Source organism: Alosa pseudoharengus, unplaced genomic scaffold (genome assembly GCF_046254945.1).
Source record: "Alosa pseudoharengus isolate Yale_2024_CS ecotype anadromous, Long Island Sound unplaced genomic scaffold, YU_APseudo_1.1 YU_APseudo_1.1_scf_10, whole genome shotgun sequence".
Lineage (NCBI taxonomy): Eukaryota > Metazoa > Chordata > Actinopteri > Clupeiformes > Clupeidae > Alosa > Alosa pseudoharengus.
In genome coordinates this window covers 24752603-24773673 of record NW_027468565.1, presented here as the reverse complement: position 1 = coordinate 24773673, position 21071 = coordinate 24752603, and the positions used below count along the sequence as shown (strand labels likewise).

The following is a 21071-nucleotide window of genomic DNA, read 5'->3' as shown; positions in this document are numbered from 1 at the left end:
TCACACACACACTCACACACACACACGCACTTGCACGCACACACACACAGTTCTCTGTAAAGGCTGCGAGTTATCCTACTGCCTAAAAGGCAGAGTTAAAGGAGACAAACACACAACACAAACACGCCATATACACACACATATGGACGACAAACAAGGCCCCAAACACACACAAGATCTTGGCCTGGATCCCACAAATGTTATGGCACTGGAGTTGCTGTGCAGGCTGGCTCCTAATACCAATCCTCAAAAGCTGTTTTCCTACTCACAGTACAGTACAGACATTCAGCACACACAGTACAGTACAGACATGCAGCACACACAGTGCAGTACAGACATGCAGTTCTATGTGTGTGTGGGGTATGTGTGAGTGTGTGTGTGGGGTATGTGTGAGTGTGTGTGAGGGGTACCTGTGTGAGTGTGTGTGAGCGTGTGAAAGATACCTGTGTGAGTGTGTGTGTGTGTGTGCTGAAGAGAGGTGTTTCTCCAGAGAGTGTGTGTGTGATTAATGCCTGATATGTATTCGGGGATGAGGCTCCCACTAGATTGCCGTAGTTCCTCTCCCCGCGCCTTTCCCATCAGCCTCAGGAGGGACTTCAGTCTCGTGGTGCTCTATTCATCAGATCTATAAGATCAGATTAGTTCACAGAACTGGTGAAAAATGATCTTTTAACACAGTGGACAGAAACTGCTACTTCTGTGCTGCGTGATGCCTGGTCTGATCAGATATGGTGCAATTTATGAATTAGTTGTGCAACCTCTCCCCTCAGAGCTCAGAGAAACTGGGAGAAACTGCACTCTTCCCCCCCAGGTTGTCTGCGTCATGGAGTCACTCTGAGAGGTTTGACGAAAGAGTCTTCCTCAGAAATGGAAAACCACAGGGGAGGAGAGGAGAGGAGAGGGAATGAGAGGAGAGGGGATGAGAGGAGAGGAGAGAGAATGAGAGGGGAGGAGAGGAAGAGGATAATAATGAGGAAGGGGAAATTAACAGATAACTAATATGTATGTGTGTGTGTGTGTGCCTGCGTGATGGAGTCACTCTGAGAGGTTTGACGAAAGAGTCTTCCTCAGAAATGGAAAACCACAGGGGAGGAGAGGAGAGGGAATGAGAGGAGAGGGGATGAGAGGAGAGGAGAGAGAATGAGAGGGGAGGAGAGGAAGAGGATAATGATGAGGAAGGGGAAATTAACAGATAACTAATATGTACGTGTGTGTGCCTGCGTGATGGAGTCACTCTGAGAGGTTTGACGAAAGAGTCTTCCTCAGAAATGGAAAACCACAGGGGATGAGAGGAGAGGAGAGGGAATGAGAGGAGAGGGGATGAGAGGAAAAAGATAATGATGAGGAAGGGGAAATTAACAGATAACTAATATGTATGGATCCGAAGACGCCAAACTAAGGCTTTGGGGAAAGTCAGTGATGCTTAAGGTCGCAGGGACAAAACTGAATGTATATATTCCATAGGAACTTCAGTGGGGTATGATGTATGGAAACTGCTTATGTTATAGTCAGTGTGTGTGTAACCTTAGGTTACAGTGATCATGCAGATGCTTGCCCAGTGCTCCACTGGAGAGGGGTCAGTTTGGTTAAACATCTTGTGGTGTTTGTGTGTGTGTGTGTGTGTGTGTGTGTGTGTGTGTGTGTGTGTGTGTGTGTGTTCTCAGAGGAGCACGAGGAGGTCTTGCGACAGGAAAGGGAAGCCCATGCCAAGGCTGTGGAAGAGGCCAAAAGATCTGCTCAGGAGGAGTGAGTACTACACACACACACACATGTACACACACACACACACACCCACACACACACACACACACACACACACACACACACACACACACACACACACACACAAATTGGGTTTCGGGGTCATTTGAAATATTTTTTTGTGTCCAACTTTTTTTGTGTCCAACTTTTGGTTGGAGTCGAAAAGCTCACGGTGTGGCGTGGAGGAGCTCTGCGAGTTGGGCTTTAGGTGTTGAGTTGGTTGGGGGTTGGAGTGTGTGTTGTGTCTGAGGTGATCACTGACACAGCCTGTTTGTGTGTGTGTGTGTGTTTGTGTTTGTGTGTGTGTGTGTGTGTGTGTGTGTGTGTGTGTGTGTGTGTGTGTGTGTGTGTGTGTGTGTGTGTGTGTGTGTGTGTGTGTGTGTGTGTGTGTGTGTGTGTGTGTGTGTGTGTGTGTGTGTGTGTGTGTGTGTGCGCAGAGGTCATGGCGGTCAGAAGAGCCTCCAGGCTGGCCTGGAGGAGATGAAGGAGCAGTACACCGGCGCAGTGGAGAAGATCAGAGGTATGACCACAAACTCACACACACACACACCAGTGAGCGGAGCGCGAGCGAGCGAGGAGCAGAGCGGATGGAATGTTGTTGGAGCGCGGAGCGCTTTTTAATTTAGAGGCCAGAGCGGCCGCTCTGTTCTGCTCCAATTTCCCTCCGATACCGCTCACACCACGAGTCGGAGGCATGCCCAAATCCACCCAGAATGAATTTCTTCCTAATAAAACCAAGACCGTTAAAACTGGTCATCGAAGCTTGTTGATGGGGATGGAGTTCGCTAAATATTTTAGAAAGTAAACTGAAAGTCATGCAAGTTTACTATTTCTACATTTAGCCTTCTATTTAGCCAGGCCTCGGATAATAGCCGGGGTCGTGGTCGATTCTGTACTGTACAACAGTATACTGTTGCCAATGAAAAGTCGTTGTCCTACAACATGGGTCTCCAACATGTCGCTCTCAAGCTCAGTCGCTTGCCGCCCCCTTCTGAGCTTGCAAGAGGCTGAGAAAAAGTAAATTAAATCCCAAACCAAACCGAAAGTCTTCTGCTTTTGATAGCCTACCGGTATGCCGCTCCAAACAAAACGCATGTCTCACAATGAAATGCACGTAAGAAATAAAGGCCTGCCTCGAATATAAGCCCGCCCCAAATAAAGGCCTGTGCTTTGCGCCGCCTAAGTAAATAAAAGACCCTGGCCATAACTTGAGGATTTACGGAGGTACTAACAATGTACTGTAGAGCAATGTGGTGACACTGTTCCAGTGAGTAAAGATTAATTTTGGAATCTAAGAAGACATTTCGCGGAAACATGAGGGTGTGCTACGGGAACACACGCAGAGCAAAGAAAAACGTTGTTCGTTGTTACACTTGTCTATGTTTTAAAATAAATGTTCTATGAGTGAAACATACAGGTGCTGGTCATATTAGGATATCATGAAAAAGTTGATTTTATTTCAGTAATTCCATTTAAAAAGTGAAACTTGTATAATGTATACATTCATTCCACGCAGACTGATATATTTCAAGTGTTTTTTTCTTTTAATTTTGATGATTATGACTGACAACTAATGAAAACCCTAAATTCAGTATCTCAGAAAATTAGAATATTGTGAAAAAGTTCAATATTGAAGACACCTGGTGCCACACTCTAATCAGCTAATTAACTCAAAACACCTGCAAAGGCCTTTAAATGGTCTCTGTCTAGTTCTGTAGGCTACACAATCATGGGGAAGACTGCTGACTTGACAGTTGCCCAAAAGACGACCACTGACACCTTGCACAAGGAGGGCAAGACACAAACGGTCATTGCTAAAGAGGCTGGCTGTTCACAGAGCTCTGTGTATAATAGAGTGTTAATAGAGAGGCGAAGGGAAAGAAAAGATATGGTAAAGAAAAAGTGTACAAGCAATAGGGATAACTGCACCCTGGAGAGGATTGTGAAACAAAACCCATTCAAAAATGTGGGGGAGATTCACAAAGAGTGGACTGCAGCTGGAGTCAGTGCTTCAAGAACCACCACGCACAGACGTATGCAAGACAAGGGTTTCAGCTGTCACATTCCTTGTGTCAAGCCACTCTTGAACAAGAGACAGCATCATAAGCGTCTCTCCTGGGCTAAAGACAAAAAGGACTGGACTGCTGCTGAGTGGTCCAAAGTTATGTTCTCTGATGAAAGTAAATTTTGCATTTCCTTTGGAAATCAAGGTCCCAGAGTCTGGAGGAAGAGAGGAGAGGCACAGAATCCACGTTGCTTGAAGTCCAGTGTAAAGTTTCCACAGTCAGTGATGGTTTGGGGTGCCATGTCATCTGCTAGTGTTTGTCCACTGTGTTTTCTGAGGTCCAAGGTCAACGCAGCCATCTACCAGGAAGTTTTTCGAGCACTTCATGCTTCCTGCTGCTGACCAACTTTATGGAGATGCAGATTTCATTTTCCAACAGGACTTGGCACCTGCACACAGTGACCATGGTATCCCTGTTCTTAATTGGTCAGCAAACTCGCCTGACCTTAACCCCATAGAAAATCTATGGGGTATTGTGAAGAGGAAGATGCGATACGCCAGACCCAACAATGCAGAAGAGCTGAAGGCCACTATCAGAGCAACCTGGGCTCTCTTAACACCTGAGCAGTGCCACAGACTGATCGACTCCATGCCACACCGCATTGCTGCAGTAATTCAGGCAAAAGGAGCCCCAACTAAGTATTGAGTGCTGTACATGCTCATACTTTTCATGTTCATACTTTTCAGTTGGCCAACATTTCTAAAGAAACTTTTTTTGTATCGGTCTTAAGTAATATTCTAATTTTCTGAGATACTGAATTTGGGATTTTCATTAGTTGTAGATGTAAAAGAAATACACATTTGAAATATATCAGTCTGTGTGTAATGAATGAATATAATATACAAGTTTCACTTTTTGAATGGAATTGCTGACATAAATCAACTTTTTGATAATATTCAAATTATATGACCAGCACCTGTATTGCCTAGGCTCTTAGTTCTTTAGGATTTAAGTTTTCTGTTTAAGGTGACAATTCGGCTTGTAGATTATTTCTCCTTTTTTTAAATTGGAGCGAGCGTGGATCGATTTTACTGGAGCGAGAGGATTTTTAAGTGGAGCGGGGAGCGAAATTGAGCAGAGCGGTATAGTCGCACCGCTCAGCTCCGCTCACTAGCTCTGACACACACACACACCAGTACCTCTCCACTCACAGCCTGCGTCCACACACACACACAAGCTACACTACACCTAACACTTGCAGTTGTTTGGAGAAACAATGTGCTGCTGGTCTGGCTGAGTGGATGTAGTTAATCATGCTGGTCTGGCTGAGTGGATGTAGTTAATCATGCTGGTGTGGTGGTGAGTGGATGTAGTTAATCATGCTTGTGTGGTGGTGAGTGGCTGAGTGTTCAGACACATACACTGTGTGTATACTGTACTGTAGTGGCTGCTGTGCATCACCCAGGTGGGTGTTACACATTGGTGGTCATTAGCCCTTTAGGCGCCTGGGTTAAAAAGAAATTGGATTTTTACATCAAAATTTCAAAAGGCCATGGCTTGAAAGTGGTCAGAGATAAAGTCCTACTGTAAATGTGAAAATCATTGAGTATGAACAAAAGTTTATGAAGGGGTTAAATTTACCCATCTAATTTGCATATTATGATGTCACTGGATGGCAACCACCTCGAATTATGCACCTTTCAGTAAATACTGGATGTTGAACATATTTTAGCAGTTTTACTTTCTTTTTTTGTCATTTCGCCCACATAACAAATGAACAGGAAAACAGTCACATGTAAACCAACAATAGTAAACTATTACTTTAACCACAAACCCTATGCTACTATACAATAAAGTTGCCTGGCCAGATCATCTTTGTAGTTCTTCAGAGCCCTATTTTTACTACCCCTACCACGTCCATTACGGACACTTATCATCACTATTACCACTGGCACCTCCAGCTATGTTGGGCTGAGGGTCGAAATAAGCATGGTATGCCTAGTGGACACTGTCGTATACGCGCAAACACGCACCATTCACAGACGCACCGTGACCATCACTGTCAATAGATGATCGATCATATTCTCCAAAAGGCAGATATTCTCCGTCAGAATTGGAATAGGTGAATAACAGACTCATGACTTCATCACACGTGAACTTTTTTTTCAACTTTTCGCGATGGAAGTGATGTGGGCCGTAGTTCTGCAGAAATTGAAGCAGAACTACGGCCCACATCGCTTCCATGTCATTACAAAGAAATGCACGTCTACTTCCTGTTTTTCGCGTGGTAATACAATAACTTCCTGAAAACTTTGTACAAATGAGATGTGTCCCCGTACATGGATCTATCGTCTGTTTTAATCAGTGACGTTGTTGGTCGCAATTTTGCGACTTTGGCGGTTGGAGGGTAAATGAGGTTCAAGTGAATAAGTATAGTATATATACTCCCATGAGGGAAATTTGGTCTCTGCATTTATCCCAATCTGTGAATTAGTGAAACACACTCAGCACACAGTGAACATAGTGAGGTGAAGCACACACTAATCCCAGCGCAGTGAGCTGCCTGCTACAGCGGCGCTCGGGGAGCAGTGAGGGGTTAGTTTCCTTGCTCAAGGGCACTTCAGCCGTGCCTACTGGTCGGGGTTCGAACCGGCAACCCTCTGGTTACAAGTCCAAAGCGCTAACCAGTAGGCCACGACTGCCCCAATTAGAATATAAGCGATATTAACAAATGCCGTGTGTTTGTGTGTGTGTGTGTGTGTGTGTGTGTGTGTGTGTGTGTGTGTGTGTGTGTGTGTGTGTGTGTGTGTGTGTGTGTGTGTGTGTGTGTGTGTGTGTGTGTGTGTGTGTGTGTGTGTGTGTGTGTGTGTGTGTGCAGGGGATATGCTGCGGTATCTGCAGGAGAGTAAGGAGCGTGCGGCGGAGCTGATCCGTGGGGAGGTGCAGAGGGAGCGCCAGGAGACGGCCAGACGCATGCGGCGATATTACCTCACCTGCCTGCAGGAGCTGCTGCACGACGGGGGGCACGCCAACGGGTGAGGGGGTGTAGGGGGGGCACAGCAGAGTGGGAGCACGCCAACCGGTGAGGGGGTGTAGGGGGGGCACATCAGAGTGGGGGCACGCCAACGGGTGAGGGGGTGTAGGGGGTGCACAGCAGAGTGGGAGCACGCCAACGGGTGAGGGGGTGTAGGGGGGGCACAGCAGAGTGGGGGCACGCCAACGGGTGAGGGGGTGTAGGGGGGGCACAGCAGAGTGGGGGCACGCCAACGGGTGAGGGGGTGTAGGGGGGGCACATCAGAGTGGGGGCACGCCAACGGGTGAGGGGGTGTAGGGGGGGCACAGCAGAGTGGGAGCACGCCAACGGGTGAGGGGGTGTAGGGGGTGCACAGCAGAGTGGGAGCACGCCAACGGGTGAGGGGGTGTAGGGGGGGCACAGCAGAGTGGGGGCACGCCAACGGGTGAGGGGGTGTAGGGGGGGCACAGCAGAGTGGGGGCACGCCAACGGGTGAGGGGGTGTAGGGGGCACACGAGCGGGTGAAGGGGGAGTGAAAAGTGAGAGGTTGAGGAGTGGGGTTTGCTTTGCTTATTACTTTAGGTGGGAGTTTGGATAGAGAACAGAGAAAAAGTCAGAGGACTTGAGTCTTTCCACATCGAAATGTAGGTAGACTAGCCAGTCAGAAGACTTGAGTCTTTCCACATTGTAAAGTAGTTAGACTAGCCAGTCACACCTTTTTATTTGTTTTATTTCTCTTTCCATATTGTAAACTGTAATCTCTATAAATGTCAGTGTCTCAGGGACCTCAGGACGACTACTTGCGGTCAGTTGAAATTGAACTAATGGGCCCTGGTGACACCTGAGCTGCGTCCGGGCTGCTGGTTATGCATTAACACTGCTGTGGTGTGTGATGTGTGTGGTGTGTGTGGTGTCTGTGATGTGTGGTGTGTGATGTGTGGTGTGCGTCTCTGAAGCTGGGCTGTTGATGTGTGTGTGGTGTGATGTGTTGTGTGTGTGATGTGTGGTGTCTGATGTGTGGTGTGCGTCTCTGAAGCTGGGCTGTTGATGTGTGTGGTGTGATGTGTGGTGTGCGTCTCTAAAGCTGGGCTGTTGATGTGTGTGGTGTGTGGTGTGTGATGTGTGATGTGTGGTGTGCGTCTCTGAAGCTGGGCTGTTGATGTGTGTGATGTGTGGTGTGTGTGGTGTGCGTCTCTGAAGCTGGGCTGTTGATGTGTGTGATGTGTGGTGTGTGTGGTGTGCGTCTCTGAAGCTGGGCTGTTGATGTGTGTGATGTGTGGTGTGTGTGGTGTGCGTCTCTGAAGCTGGGCTGTTGATGTGTGTGATGTGTGTGGTGTGCGTTTCTGAAGCTGGGCTGTTGATGTGTGTGGTGTGCGTTTCTGAAGCTGGGCTGTTGATGTGTGTGATGTGTGTGGTGTGTGATGTGTGATGTGTGTGGTGTGCATTTCTGAAGCTGGGCTGTTGATGTGTGTGGTGTGTGATGTGTGTGGTGTGCGTTTCTGAAGCTGGGCTGTTGATGTGTGTGGTGTGTGTGGTGTGCGTCTCTGAAGCTGGGCTGTTGATGTGTGTGGTGTGTGATGTGTGTGGTGTGTGTGGTGTGCGTCTCTGAAGCTGGGCTGTTGATGTGTGTGGTGTGTGATGTGTGGTGTGCGTCTCTGAAGCTGGGCTGTTGATGTGTGTGATTATGACACCGCTGTCCTCCCGCCCTCCCAGCGCTGCTGAGAAGAAAATCATTAACGCAGCCAGCAAACTAGCCGCCATGGCCAAAGTCTTGGAGACGCCCATGAACAAGAAGAAACTCGTCAAGAGCCAAACCGCCCAAGGTGTGTGTGTGTGTGTGTGTGCGCTCAGTCCATGGGTTTTAATGTTTGCCCCCTCCATAGAAAAAAGAGTGAAGAATGTTGTTATTTTTGTTTATTAGTATTAGTAAGAATGCATTATTATTGTCCTGTTTGCATAAACGTGTCTGCCAAGTCAACTTCAACCTATTAATGACCTTTGACCCCTGTGTGCAGAGGAAGCCAACCTCATCAGTGTTCCAGGCCAGACTCCCAGAGTTCCCTCTGGCCTGGCCCCTACCTCTGCGCTGGGAGACCCTGTAGGAGTAAGGCCTCAGGCCCTGACCTGTGTCAGAGAGGCTTCGGAGAGCAGTGGCCAATCAAACGCTTGCGCCATCTCGGCCCCAGAAAGCAGCAGCCTGCCCAGGGGCCTGGGGGACCGCACGGCCTCAGAGAGCAGGGGAGCCCCCAGAGAGCAGCCCCGGGGCCTGAGGGGCCCCATGCCTCCACAACTGAAGCCTCCAGCCTCCCAGAAGCCCCCCATGTCCGCCGCACCCCCCTCCTCGACCGCGTCGCACGGCGGGCGCCAGAGGGCAGACGCCAGCCGGGCACACGTCACCCTGAGGAGCCAGCACAGGGAGCGGGAGAGAGAGATGGAGCCACCGCAGCAGCGTCCACGCCGCTCTGACTCGGATCCAGGGAGGCCCACTGACCTGCAGGCCCACTCACACCTGCACCAGGAGGCCCACTTACACCTGCACCAGGAGGCCCACTCACACCTGCACCAGGAGTCATCCTTCGCCCAGGAGCCTCCGGTCAGGGACGGGGGCCAGAGTGAATGGAGCATCGCCAGTGCTGGCTCGTACTTGCCCCCGCACACACACACTCTCAGTAGCAGCGCTGGCTCCTACCAGCCCGCACACACACACTCGCACACACACGCACTCACACTCAGTAGCAGCGCTGGCTCCTACCTCCCCCAGCGCACACACACTCCTGTAGCAGACCTGTTTGGGCCGCTGTCTGCGTTAGGGACGGAGTTTGACGCATGCGGCAGCTTCCTGGGAGACGCCACTGACTCCACCATCTACAGGCAGATTGTTAAGGCGACGTCAGGCCTCCCGGAGGGGTCGGGCCGACTCGCTCCTAAGAGCCTCTTCTCCGAGCTGAAAGGGCCGCAGCAGGACAGCGGCTTCAGCAGCCCCCCCTCCCAGCTGAGGAAGAGACCTGCCTGAGGAGACACACACACACACACAGTCTCCACTTTGGACCTCTCATTCGGTCTTTCACAAGCTCTGCTTTGGGCTGTGTTGGCAAGCCAGAGCGGAGATCTGTTTTTATATTTGTTTACACTCACCGGAGGGTGTATGTGTAGTAATGTGAAGTTTGTGTCAGAATCAAGTGCCTTGTCTGCATAAACTGGTACACTGGCCCTCCAGAGTGCAAGAGTTGCTTTTATTGTATTTATGATGTAAAATAAGTTTATTCATTTTAAGTGTTCTTCCGTTTGTTTTTATACCAGTCGCTATGATTTGTGAGTGTTGGATCCCAGTCTGTTATCTTCCCCTATTAAATGTTTTTTGTTTTTTTTATACCAGTTGCTATGATTTGTGTGTTGGATCCCAGTCCGTTGTCTTCCCTAATTAAATGGCTTTTATACAGAAACGTGTGGTGTGCATTTAATGTGACGCAAATTGATCAGTCATTGTTTTTCCCTGCGCTCCAAGACTGGTTATGTAAAATCCAAAACAATGGCAGATGTTATTCTGATTGAATAATGTTTCACGTGATCACTTCCAAACACGTGTTCAGACACCCTTCCTCAAAGTTCACCGATAACGCATATTGAACGCAGCTTGTTTTCTTATCAACTCTGTCCGAGTTACCCAACCCATGAGCCACCGAACGAGTTCACAATGTTGATCAACTAGTTTATGCAACGGCAGCGGTCTGACGGATCGACTGTCTCCCTGCTCATAACCACTTAAGGATAACTTGGTTTCTGCTACATACCGCAACTCCGTTACAATGCTGACATGGCTGATCTTTCTTGCTGTGTTGCTGATAGTTCTTCGATATCGATTTCCATATTTTCTAAAAGACTTACAATACGGCGTTCAGACGACTCTAGTTGGGTATCGGTTAGCTAAATACGCACAGTCAAACCCGTACTTTACATTATTGGATCGTTTTTTGGAAACGGTAAGTTGTCACCCTCAAAAGACTTTTATTTCTTTCAAAGATGAAAATTTCTCCTATCAGGAGACAGACCGGCAGAGCAATCGGATCGCTAGGACGCTCCGGGAGCACGCTGGCGTCAGGCAGGGCGACACCGTCGCGCTTCTCCTGGGCAACGAGCCCGTTTTCCTGTGGACTTGGTTGGGCCTGACCAAACTCGGGTGTTCTGCAGCGCTCCTCAACTACAACCTGAGGTCCAGATCTCTCCTCCACTGTTTCTCCTGCTGCGGCGCCAAAGTGCTGCTCGCAGCTGCAGGTACAGCTCCGCTCCGCGGAGGTCAAGAATAGTCATTCCCTTCTTTTAAAAAGCAGTTTTAAAAACATGTGATGGTGTCAGTAAAATCAGTTAATGGTGAAAAAGGACCTTTCTGAAAGAAGTTGAGGTTACTAGTTCAGAACCTGTATTACCGGTCATGGTCATTGCCAGGCTGTTTAGAGTCTCGTCCACTCCTTGTGTGCTGTAAGTCAGGAGTGCTACAGGTGACTCATTCCCTCCACCTTCTCCTCAGAGCTCAGAGATGCGGTGGAGGAGGTGCTTCCTGTGCTGACAGAACAAGGGGTCACCGTCTTTCTCTTCACGGAGGTGTGTGAAACTGTTGGCATGGAAACCCTCTCAGACAAGATCCGCCTTGCGTCAGATACCCCCCTGCCCTCTGACCTCAGGGCCAACGTGACCTTTTCCAGCCCCGCCGTGTACATCTACACCTCCGGCACTACAGGTGACCACACACACCTCACGCACACCTCACTACAGGTGAACACACACCTCACACACACCTCACTACAGGTGACCACACACACCTCACACACACCTCACTACAGGTGAACACACACCTCACCTCACTACAGGTGAACACACACATCTCACACACACCTCACTACAGGTGACCACACACACCTCACACACACCTCACTACACACCTCACTACAGGTGAACACACACACCTCACACACACACCTCACTACAGGTGACCACATACACCTCACACACACCTCACTACAGGTGACACCACACACCTCAGGCAGTACAGGTGAACACACACACCTCACTACAGGTGACACCACACACCTCAGGCACTGTGACAATCTAATGACAATTATGGTGGAGTCCTTGTGATATTGTGGGGCTGTTTTTATTCCGAATAAAGGCCCTGGGATCCTTTTTCAAGGTGCATGGTATTATGAACTCCAAGAACAATCTGATTTTCTTTTATGAAAATCTGTCAATGTCTGCCAAGATACTTACAGTGGGTCATGATCACTTGATTATGATCACATGATCACCACTTGGATCATTCATCAGGTCAATAAACCAAAACATGTCCAAAACAAAAATGGCTTACTGAACACAAAATCAAGCTTCTATCATTGCCATCTCAGTCCCTTAATCTAAAACAGTGGTGTGAGTCAAAGAGGAGAAAGCACAAGTGAGGATCTAGGAATCTGGACAATCTGGAGAGATTTTGTAAAGAGGAATGGTCTCAAATCCCTTGCTTTTTATTTTTCAACATTATGGGATGTCATTACCCTGGAAATCCAGAGTTCTCGCGAGAGCACAATGGAATTGTCTCTGCGAGACACTCTGGCAATGAGCAATGATGCATGTTACTTTTACCCCTTGCATCCCGGGGAACTCGGCGTATCTGTCCAGACGCGAGCTAAACTGATGACGACAGAGCAACATTGGTCGTAGTGTTATCCAAGTGCGTCGAAGTCGGGAATCATTCAGAGTAAACATTGGTCTAGTGTTATCCAATTGCGTGCAGTGAGATTTTCAAATGCATGCTTGGTGCCGCTCTTTGAGTTCGTGGCCAGACCCTCAATCTTTCTAGATTACCAGGGTCTGGATTTTCCAGGCTAGGATGTCATAGGAGAATATTATGTTTATATATGTATAACTGTTTTATTGGGAAAGGGAGGCTTAACACGGTATTACATGCAGGGGTGCCAGTAATTGTGGACGTTCATTCATTTTGAGCATTTTTAAAAACTGGGGGGGGGGGGGGGGGGGGGGTGTTATGGTCTTGTTACAAGTGACCACCACACACACACCTCACTCACACTACACGTAACTACACACACCTCAGGCACTACAGGTGACCACACACATCTCACACACACACACCTCGCTACAGGCGACCACACACACGCCTCACTACAGGTAACTTCACACATCATGCCATTCTAAGTGGTACCCGTATGTGATGCCATTCTAACCGGTGCCCGCTGGTGTGCTGCCCTGCAGGCCTGCCCAAGGCTGCGGTGATCAGTCATCAGAGGCTGTGGGCGATGTCCTCCCTGCAGTCTATTGTAGGCGTGTGCTCTGACGACGTTGTCTACGTGAACCTGCCTCTCTACCACACGGCCGGTTTCGCCCTCGGATTCACCGGCGCCATCGAACGAGGTGAGTCAGCGCCCGTGGGAGACACACTCACACATGCAGAGGACACACATACACTCAAACTGTACTCTGTTTAAACAGGTTGTCGTGTCTATTCTCTCATTCACAGGTGCAAGCCTCGTGCTGCGGAACAAGTTCTCTGCGTCGCAGTTCTGGGATGACTGCAGGAAGTACAACGTGACGGTCATGCAGTACATCGGCGAGACCATGCGCTACCTCTGCAACACTCCGAAGGTAGGCGACCCCACCACCGCCTGACCCGGGGTCCACAGCTGAGGGCTGTCCAGAGGGCATTAAGCCTGGTGGCATTTCTCCAACTCAAAGCCAAATGCTGGAACAGCTTGTTATGAGTCATTAGGTTGCAGAATTATATTTGAGAAATGAATCGTGAAGAAACATTAAGATCACTACAAATTGTATCTGCTTTATTGACTGTTTTTGATGGTTAAGTCCTTGTCAATCGTTCACACAGTCAGCCTTTTGCTGCTGTGTCTGGCCCCCCAAAACCTCCTCCAGGGGACGGAGCCTTTGTGGTTCTCTCTGGCACTCCAGAAATTGGATTCCGGCTTGGCCTCCTCCTTCCTGTCTCCAACCTCTGGCCTCAAGACTCTCTCCTTTTCTCCTTTGTCTTTCAGTCCTTCTGAAGCTAAACATAACGGGGGAACAATTTATTAAAATTCAATGCTGAACCATTTTGATGTTTTGTGAGCATACTTTTTAGGGAGCCCACTTATTGCTCCGAGCTCAAGGCTACTTCTTACACTCAATAAGAGCAGATGTCTTCTACTCACAGCTTTTACATCGTCATCCCTCTGTTCATTTCTCTCAGAGTCTTCCAACTCTTTGTCCAAGAATGTATCAAGGTCATGAAGAACATTTAGGACGTCTTCTGGGATCTCCATGGGCAGAGTTAGTCCTTCTGCTCTCTCCCTAGCCCTCTTGTCCAGGCCAGTTCTGCCATCCTCGACCTGCTTCAGCTCCTTTATTAGGAGCTTTTGGAGTTCCTTTTTGATCTTTTTGTTTTTATTTTTATTTTCATCCATGTCCATGTCCATCAACGTTAACCCCCAAAGCCTCCAGCTCTCTCTTTAGTTCCTCCAGTCTGTATTTTTTCACACGCTTCTTAATGGCTCTATCTGAACTGTGCTCATCCTGCCGTGTTGCTAGGCAGCAGCCTAAGAACCAGCAGAACCACATTCAAATCAGATCACAAGAAATCAAAGTCCGAAAATCAATTTATCAACAAATCTGAAACCAGCCAACTTCTACACAAAGTCAAGAAAGAGTGAACAAAAGTTCCAGTTTACCCTGTGCTGTGTGTCTATGAGATTCTGATGTTGTCTAGCCACCTTTGTGATCCTAAACGGAATGGTATGATACAAGACTATTGTTACCATAGACTGTGTATATATAGAACTGGACGGTGTGCCGTCTGTTAAGAGTGATGCGAGCGTTAGTCCAGAGCCCCCTGGTGGCTGGCTGCAGTACAATGTGTAACTCCGCCCATCCCCATGTATTTCAATGGCCAAGTAGCCAACTTTCCGTGTCACTTTTCTCACCTAAAACTATTTTTGTTCAACAACTTTTTATTCGAAAAAATAGTTTTCAAGATGCTTCAATACACACAATTTTTCTTTTCTCGCTGAAATTATTTGTTTTAATGTTATATTAACAAATCTAAAAAGGGCGTGTTTACACCTATGATTGACAGCTGGCTGGCTGCAGACACGACGCTTTGTCCATTATGTTTTAACGTCTAGGCTGCAGACACTACCACGTCATCGCTCACTTATTTTAACGACACCTGATTTCGACAAATAATCTAACCTAAATAAGTGTTGCTGTTATTATCATTAGGCTATATCTTATCACATGCTTCAACTTTTGCTGCGCAGCCGCACTTCAAATTGGCTCCAAATTTTCCAAGATGGCGGCGCCTCGGCGGCTTCAATTCCATAGAACACTGCAGAATGCAGCCACACTGTCCAGTTCTATATATACAGTCTATGATTGTTACCAGTTAAATGCATCATTCATTGGAATCTTTGTGAAAGGTGGTAAATTATAACAAAAAAGTTATTATTTTCAGTTACACGCTTAGCTTAAATTTACATATTTGACATTAATAAATGAGTGTACTATCCAAAATATATTTATATGTTGCGCTGATATTTGGCCACACACATCTACACCAAGATGAGCTGAAAAAGTTGTAATATAATATCTGTTCTGGGTTGGCAGGTCTGCAAATGTGTGCATATTATCACCAACTGACTTACCTCTTCAACTGACCTAAGACAGAATATAAAGTGACACTTCAATACTGCAGAACCACTATGTTATAATGCTGTGTGCAGAACCACTATGTTATGATGCTGTGTGCAGCTGTGTGCAGAACCACTACGTTATGATGCTGTGTGCAGCTGTGTGCAGAACCACTATGTTATGATGCTGTGTGCAGAACCACTATGTTATGATGCTGTGTGCAGCTGTGTGCAGAACCACTATGTTATGATGATGTGTGCAGAACCACTATGTTATGATGCTGTGTGCAGATTCTAGACATTTTAAGCCATGTTTATCGTCTTTTCTCTTTTTTCCGTCTTGCCATTACATTACATTACATTAACATTAACTTTAACATTTATTAATTCAGAAGACACTTTTATCCAAAGTGACTTACAAAAATGAGGAATAACATTCAAGCTACATCATGCTCAGCTCCTGTGTTGTGTGCCTTCCTGCAGTCACCCATTGACCCGGTGCACAACGTGCGGATCGCCTTTGGGAACGGCCTGCGTGCGGATGTGTGGCGGGACTTCTTGCAGCGCTTCGGCCACGTGGAGATCCGAGAGCTGTACGCAGCCACCGAGGGCAACATGAGCTTCATCAACTACGCCGGCAAGATCGGGGCAGTGGGCCGCGTCAACCCACTCCACAAGGTACAGTGCACGCATCACCCTGGCAACCTAAGGATGAGCAATCACACTGGTCAGTGCGATAGAAAGATAGATAGATACTAGATAGATGATCCTGAGAGAAATATAGCCATCCAGTAGCTTGACACACTCATACACACACAAGAAAAACACTCACAACACTTGTTAGGATGGACATACAATGAAACACACACACATGCACGTTTGTAGAGGCTAATATAGCCAGTACAAGAGAGCCTGAATGCAGTATGGCATGTTATGGTCAAGCCATAGAGAGGCAGAGTCCGGCCCAGTAGTCCACTTCTGTGAGGAGTTGACCAGCTGTATGGAAAGTGTGTATGAGAAATCTGTTTTCCTCAGAGGCTGTTTCCGTTCGCCGTGATCCAGTACGACCTGGAGAAGGAGGAGCCGGTCAGGAACGCAGAGGGCTTGTGCATAGAGGCGCCCCAAGGTACCGTCGCACCATATGCCCCAATGCCCTCACCTGTCTTGCACACCTGAACACACAACAGGGCCCTCACCTGTCTTACACACCTGAACACACAGCAGGGCCCTCACCTGTCTTACACATCTGAACACACAGCAGGGCCAGTTTGACCTCACCTGTCTTACACACCTGAACACACAACAGTGCCCTCACACACAACAGGGCCCTCACCTGTCTTACACACCTGAACACACAGCAGGGCCCTCACCTGTCTTACACACCTATACACACAACAGTGCCCTCACCTGTCTTACACACCTGAACACACAACAGTGCCCTCACACACAACAGGGCCCTCACCTGTCTTACACACCTGAACACACAGCAGGGCCCTCACCTGTCTTACACACCTGAACACCCACTGGTCAAACTGGCCAGAGAGAGCCGGGGGGTCCCTCACACGTGCGTGTGTGTGTGCGTGCGTGTGTGTGTGTGCAGGTGAGACAGGACTGATGGTGGCGCGCATCACTCAGAAGGCACCGTTCTCGGGCTACGCCAGGGACCTGAAGCAGACGGAGCGGAAGAAGCTGCACGACGTGCTGGAGAAAGGAGACGTGTACTTCAACAGTGGAGATCTGCTCATGGTCGACCACGACAACTTCATTTACTTCCAGGATCGCGTTGGAGACACATTCAGGTCAGCCCTCAGTCTAGTCTGTGGATGAGTGTGTGTGTGTGTGTGTGTGTGTGTGTGTGTGTGTGTGTGTGTGTGTGTGTGTGTGTGTGTGTGTGTGTCAATAGTGGATGGATGTGGATGAGTGTGTGTGTGTGGGTGTATGTTGGTGGATGTGCATGAGTGTTCTTGGATAAGTGGGTTTGTGTGTGGTGGGGGGCTTTGTGCAAGTGAGTGAGAGTGTTTGTTGGTGGGTGACTGTTACTGGGTGACTGTCTATGTGTGAGAGAGTGTTACTGGGTGAGTGTGTGTGTGTGAGTGTTATTGAATAAGTTATTTTGGATTTGAGTGATGAGAGTTTTAGTTAATGCAGTGTTAACCCTGGCATGTGTGTGTGTGTGTGTGTGTAACAGTCAGATGGACAGCAGACAAAGTGATATGTCCTTCACCGTCACATGTCCTGGGTTGCACCATTTCATGTTAACAAAGAGTGTGAGCCTCCACCTTTGCGTTTGCCACTTTGTTTTGGGTCCCTGTCCGCCGTCCGCAGTTAGTGCAGTGTTAACTCTGGCGTGTGTGTGTGTGTGTGTGTGTGTGTGTGTGTGTGTGTGTGTGTGTGTGTGTGTGTGTGTGTGTGTGTTAGTTAGTGCAGTGTTAACTCTGATGTTGATGTCCCAGGTGGAAGGGAGAGAATGTGGCGACTAATGAAATCTCAGACATCCTCACTATGATGTCATCCATCACAGAGGCCAATGTGTATGGCGTCAAAGTGCCAGGTGAGACTCCTCTTCCCCCCACTATCCACATCCCCTCATCTCCTCCTCTAATTTCATCTCCTCCTATGATCTCATCTCATCCCTTCTCTAATCTCATCTCAGCTCATCTAATTTAATCTCATCCCTCCTCATCTTCTCATCTCATCTCCATGGTGATGTTGTAGAGGTGTGGTAAATGTTCTCTCGTCTCATCTCCATGGTGATGTTGTAGAGGTGTGGTAAATGTTCTCATCTCATCTCCATGGTGATGCTGTAGAGGTGTGGTAAATGTTCTCTCATCTCATCTCCATGGTGATGCTGTAGAGGTGTGGTAAATGTTTTCTCATTTCATCTCCATGGTGATGTTGGTAAATGTTCTCGTCTCGGCAGGTCATGAGGGCAGGGTCGGGATGGCTGCGGTCACTCTACAGAAGGGAGAGGCGTTTGATGGCAGCAGAGTCTTCAGCCACGTGTGCGCCTACCTGCCAGCCTACGCCCGACCACGCTTCATCAGAATCCAGGTAGCACGCACACACACACACACACACACACACACACCATTTTGTTAGCTCTCGTGTCCAATCCTTTCATCAGAGTTCAGACTGAACTTAATGACAGTACCACAGGGCACAAATGGCCGGTAATTGACTTAGTGGAAGGTCTAGAGACCCACTTTATAGAAGGCCTCATTGCAATAAGAAAGACATAGTTGCGCAAGGCCCCGGTGCAAGTCTGGCGCTAACCATGCACAGTGACAACTAGCATTCCTTCATATCTCAACACACACACACCGACCGAGCACGGAGGGAAAGAAGAGCGCACACACGACATGATCATTATCACCATAGACAGTGACTATTTGCGTAACCTGTACACAGCCTGCGATCGAAAAAACAGAACGCAAACAAATCCATTCAACTGAACACACCACGTTCCCTTGCAGCACAACAATGGCCTCATCAAATCGCAAACAGACACATACATGATGGCACAGCGGCCATTTAACCACAACTTGACAAGCCGATCAGTTGCCATAATAAGCAAAAAACAAAACTTGCACTCAGTCGTCAGAAGTGAACTTTGCGTGCCTTCTGCTCAGCAAACTCGTTCACTATTGTGGTGAAATCCAGATTTCTCGCTCTGTTATTTTCGATGGAGAGTATGGACAATCCACTCAGTCGCTCCTGACCCATGGCACTCAGATAGGTCTTTATCAATTTCAGCTTTGAAAATGACCACTCTCCTGTGGCTACAGTGACTGGTAAGGTGAGGTACAAAAACAAAGCTGTGCAAACGTCACTAAATGTTGCTGCCACAGAGCTATGGTCAATGATTGTTGCTGAGACTTTCCAAAACTTTAGTAGTTGACCCTTACCAGTTTACATTTACGAGCATTGCGCAGCCTAGCCTACGATCAGGAGGTAAAATTTTAAGTGATTGGACAAACAGATTTCCCAGCAGGCCATGTTACAACATCTTATAAGTTGGTGATAAAATAATCAATAATGTTATTAGTTGTTATTAATTAATTTTGATTCTAACGTCGAAATGTCATTAGTAAAATCAAAATGATAGAGATAGTGAAGCACATAAATAGCAATCAGTTAGCGAGCTATAGTATAATTTGTAGTTGTGAATGCGTTGTTAATGTTAACAGTTGTTTGATGAGTCTGTATTGGGGAGGGGGGGCCAATCCCAAACCGCGATGGGCCCCTCGAAGAGCCGTGGGCCCCGGGCCCCGGTGCATCGCACTGGCTGCACTGTCGAATGATACGCCCCTGCCAGGTAGCCCTGTGCAACCTCTCAGTCTAGCCACAACGATATGATCAGTACAACAGTAATAATCATCAGTACAGCAGTAGGTGTTACACACAGGCGGTACAGGCCCTGATGCCTGAAGACTGATATGTGAAGTAGATAGTTGGGCTCAGGATCTGTTCTCTTTGAAGTGTTCCAGCCTGTCAGCCTGTAAACTGTGTGTATGTGTGTGTGTGTGTGTATGTGTGTGTCTGACAGAGCGCTCTGGAAGTCACCGGAACCTTCAAGCAGATGAAGGTGAAGCTGGTGGAGGAAGGTTTCAGTCCAGACGCCGTGCGGGACCCTATCAACTTCCTGGACGAGCGAGAGAAGCGCTATAGCCCCCTCACAGCGGACATGCATGCCGCCATTCTGCAGGGCTCTGTTAAACTCTAACTGGCCAATGGTCAGTCGGGACTCAAAATCTCACTGGAATAGCTGCTCTCTGCACTGATATATATGATCCATATGCACATCAACCCTTACACAAAATCACTGCAGTTATGGGACAGTTATACTGCAATTTTGCTGCAGAACAAAAGGATTTTCATGTCCAAAATATTTGTGCAGTAAAGTCAAGTGCAGTACTTTGTAGTGCAATGCAGTTTTTTTCATGTTCAAAATATTGCATTTCCTGCATATGAACTACAAATAATTCCTCCAATACTGCAGCCTTGACATTTGTGTGAGGGAATGTTATTTCTAGAATGTGTATTAGCCTACTGTCTGTGAAATAAAACTGTATTTTTAATGATTAATTGTTTCGATTATTGTTTGTATGCTTGTGCTTGACACAGCGAGAGGTTAGAAAAATCATTTGTGGAACAATAGTTTTTCTGAGGACATATCATCATGTTTAGCTTTAAAATAGCTAACGTGTCGGAGTTTGCTATCAGTAGCAGATGTTTTTTATGGGTTAATCAATGACTGGAGTGCATCTTTAAATTGTAAAGTGGCTTGTTTGGGCACAATCCTTCCTGCATTTCTGTTTGAGTCGAGGAAGTGTTACAAAGAAACCTTTGTCCCATGCAATAGATTTTACAGCAGCATTTTGGTATAACTCAACCATGGAATCACTCAGAGAAGCCCCTAGTCGCAGCTCTCAGATGGGGGTTGCGGAGGTAGACTTTACTACGATGAACTTTTACCTAAATGTGATCTCTTTGTGTTATCCAATCCCCGGACGCACATTCGCCCTTTGGTATGCCTCCCTCAAATTGAAGTGTACACTGTGAACATAGGGTTGCCAGATACACACACGAATATGTCTAATACGTGACTGA

The 21071-nt window shown here is 47.6% G+C and overlaps 2 protein-coding genes across 2 annotated transcripts in view; both read left to right on the top strand.

Annotated features, from left to right (window-relative positions):
• Positions 1-10191, top strand: part of cep152 (centrosomal protein 152) — a 28500-nt gene extending 18309 nt beyond the window's left edge. Inside the window, exons 24-28 of the mRNA XM_076268555.1 lie at positions 1665-1746; positions 2199-2281; positions 6646-6802; positions 8494-8603; positions 8796-10191. Of these exons, the coding sequence (XP_076124670.1) occupies positions 1665-1746; positions 2199-2281; positions 6646-6802; positions 8494-8603; positions 8796-9793 (1430 nt within the window). The 3' untranslated portion in view covers positions 9794-10191. The remainder of the gene's footprint in view (positions 1-1664; positions 1747-2198; positions 2282-6645; positions 6803-8493; positions 8604-8795) is intronic.
• A 266-nt stretch (positions 10192-10457) lies between these two features.
• Positions 10458-20546, top strand: LOC143104459 (long-chain fatty acid transport protein 2-like). The gene is made up of 10 exons (XM_076268542.1): positions 10458-11052; positions 11306-11515; positions 13042-13200; positions 13307-13431; positions 15945-16139; positions 16497-16587; positions 17062-17260; positions 17915-18012; positions 18382-18512; positions 20008-20546. The coding sequence occupies exons 1-10, from the start codon at positions 10587-10589 to the stop codon at positions 20182-20184; spliced, it is 1851 nt and encodes a 616-aa protein (XP_076124657.1). The 5' UTR covers positions 10458-10586; the 3' UTR covers positions 20185-20546.
• Positions 20547-21071: the final 525 nt, after the last annotated feature.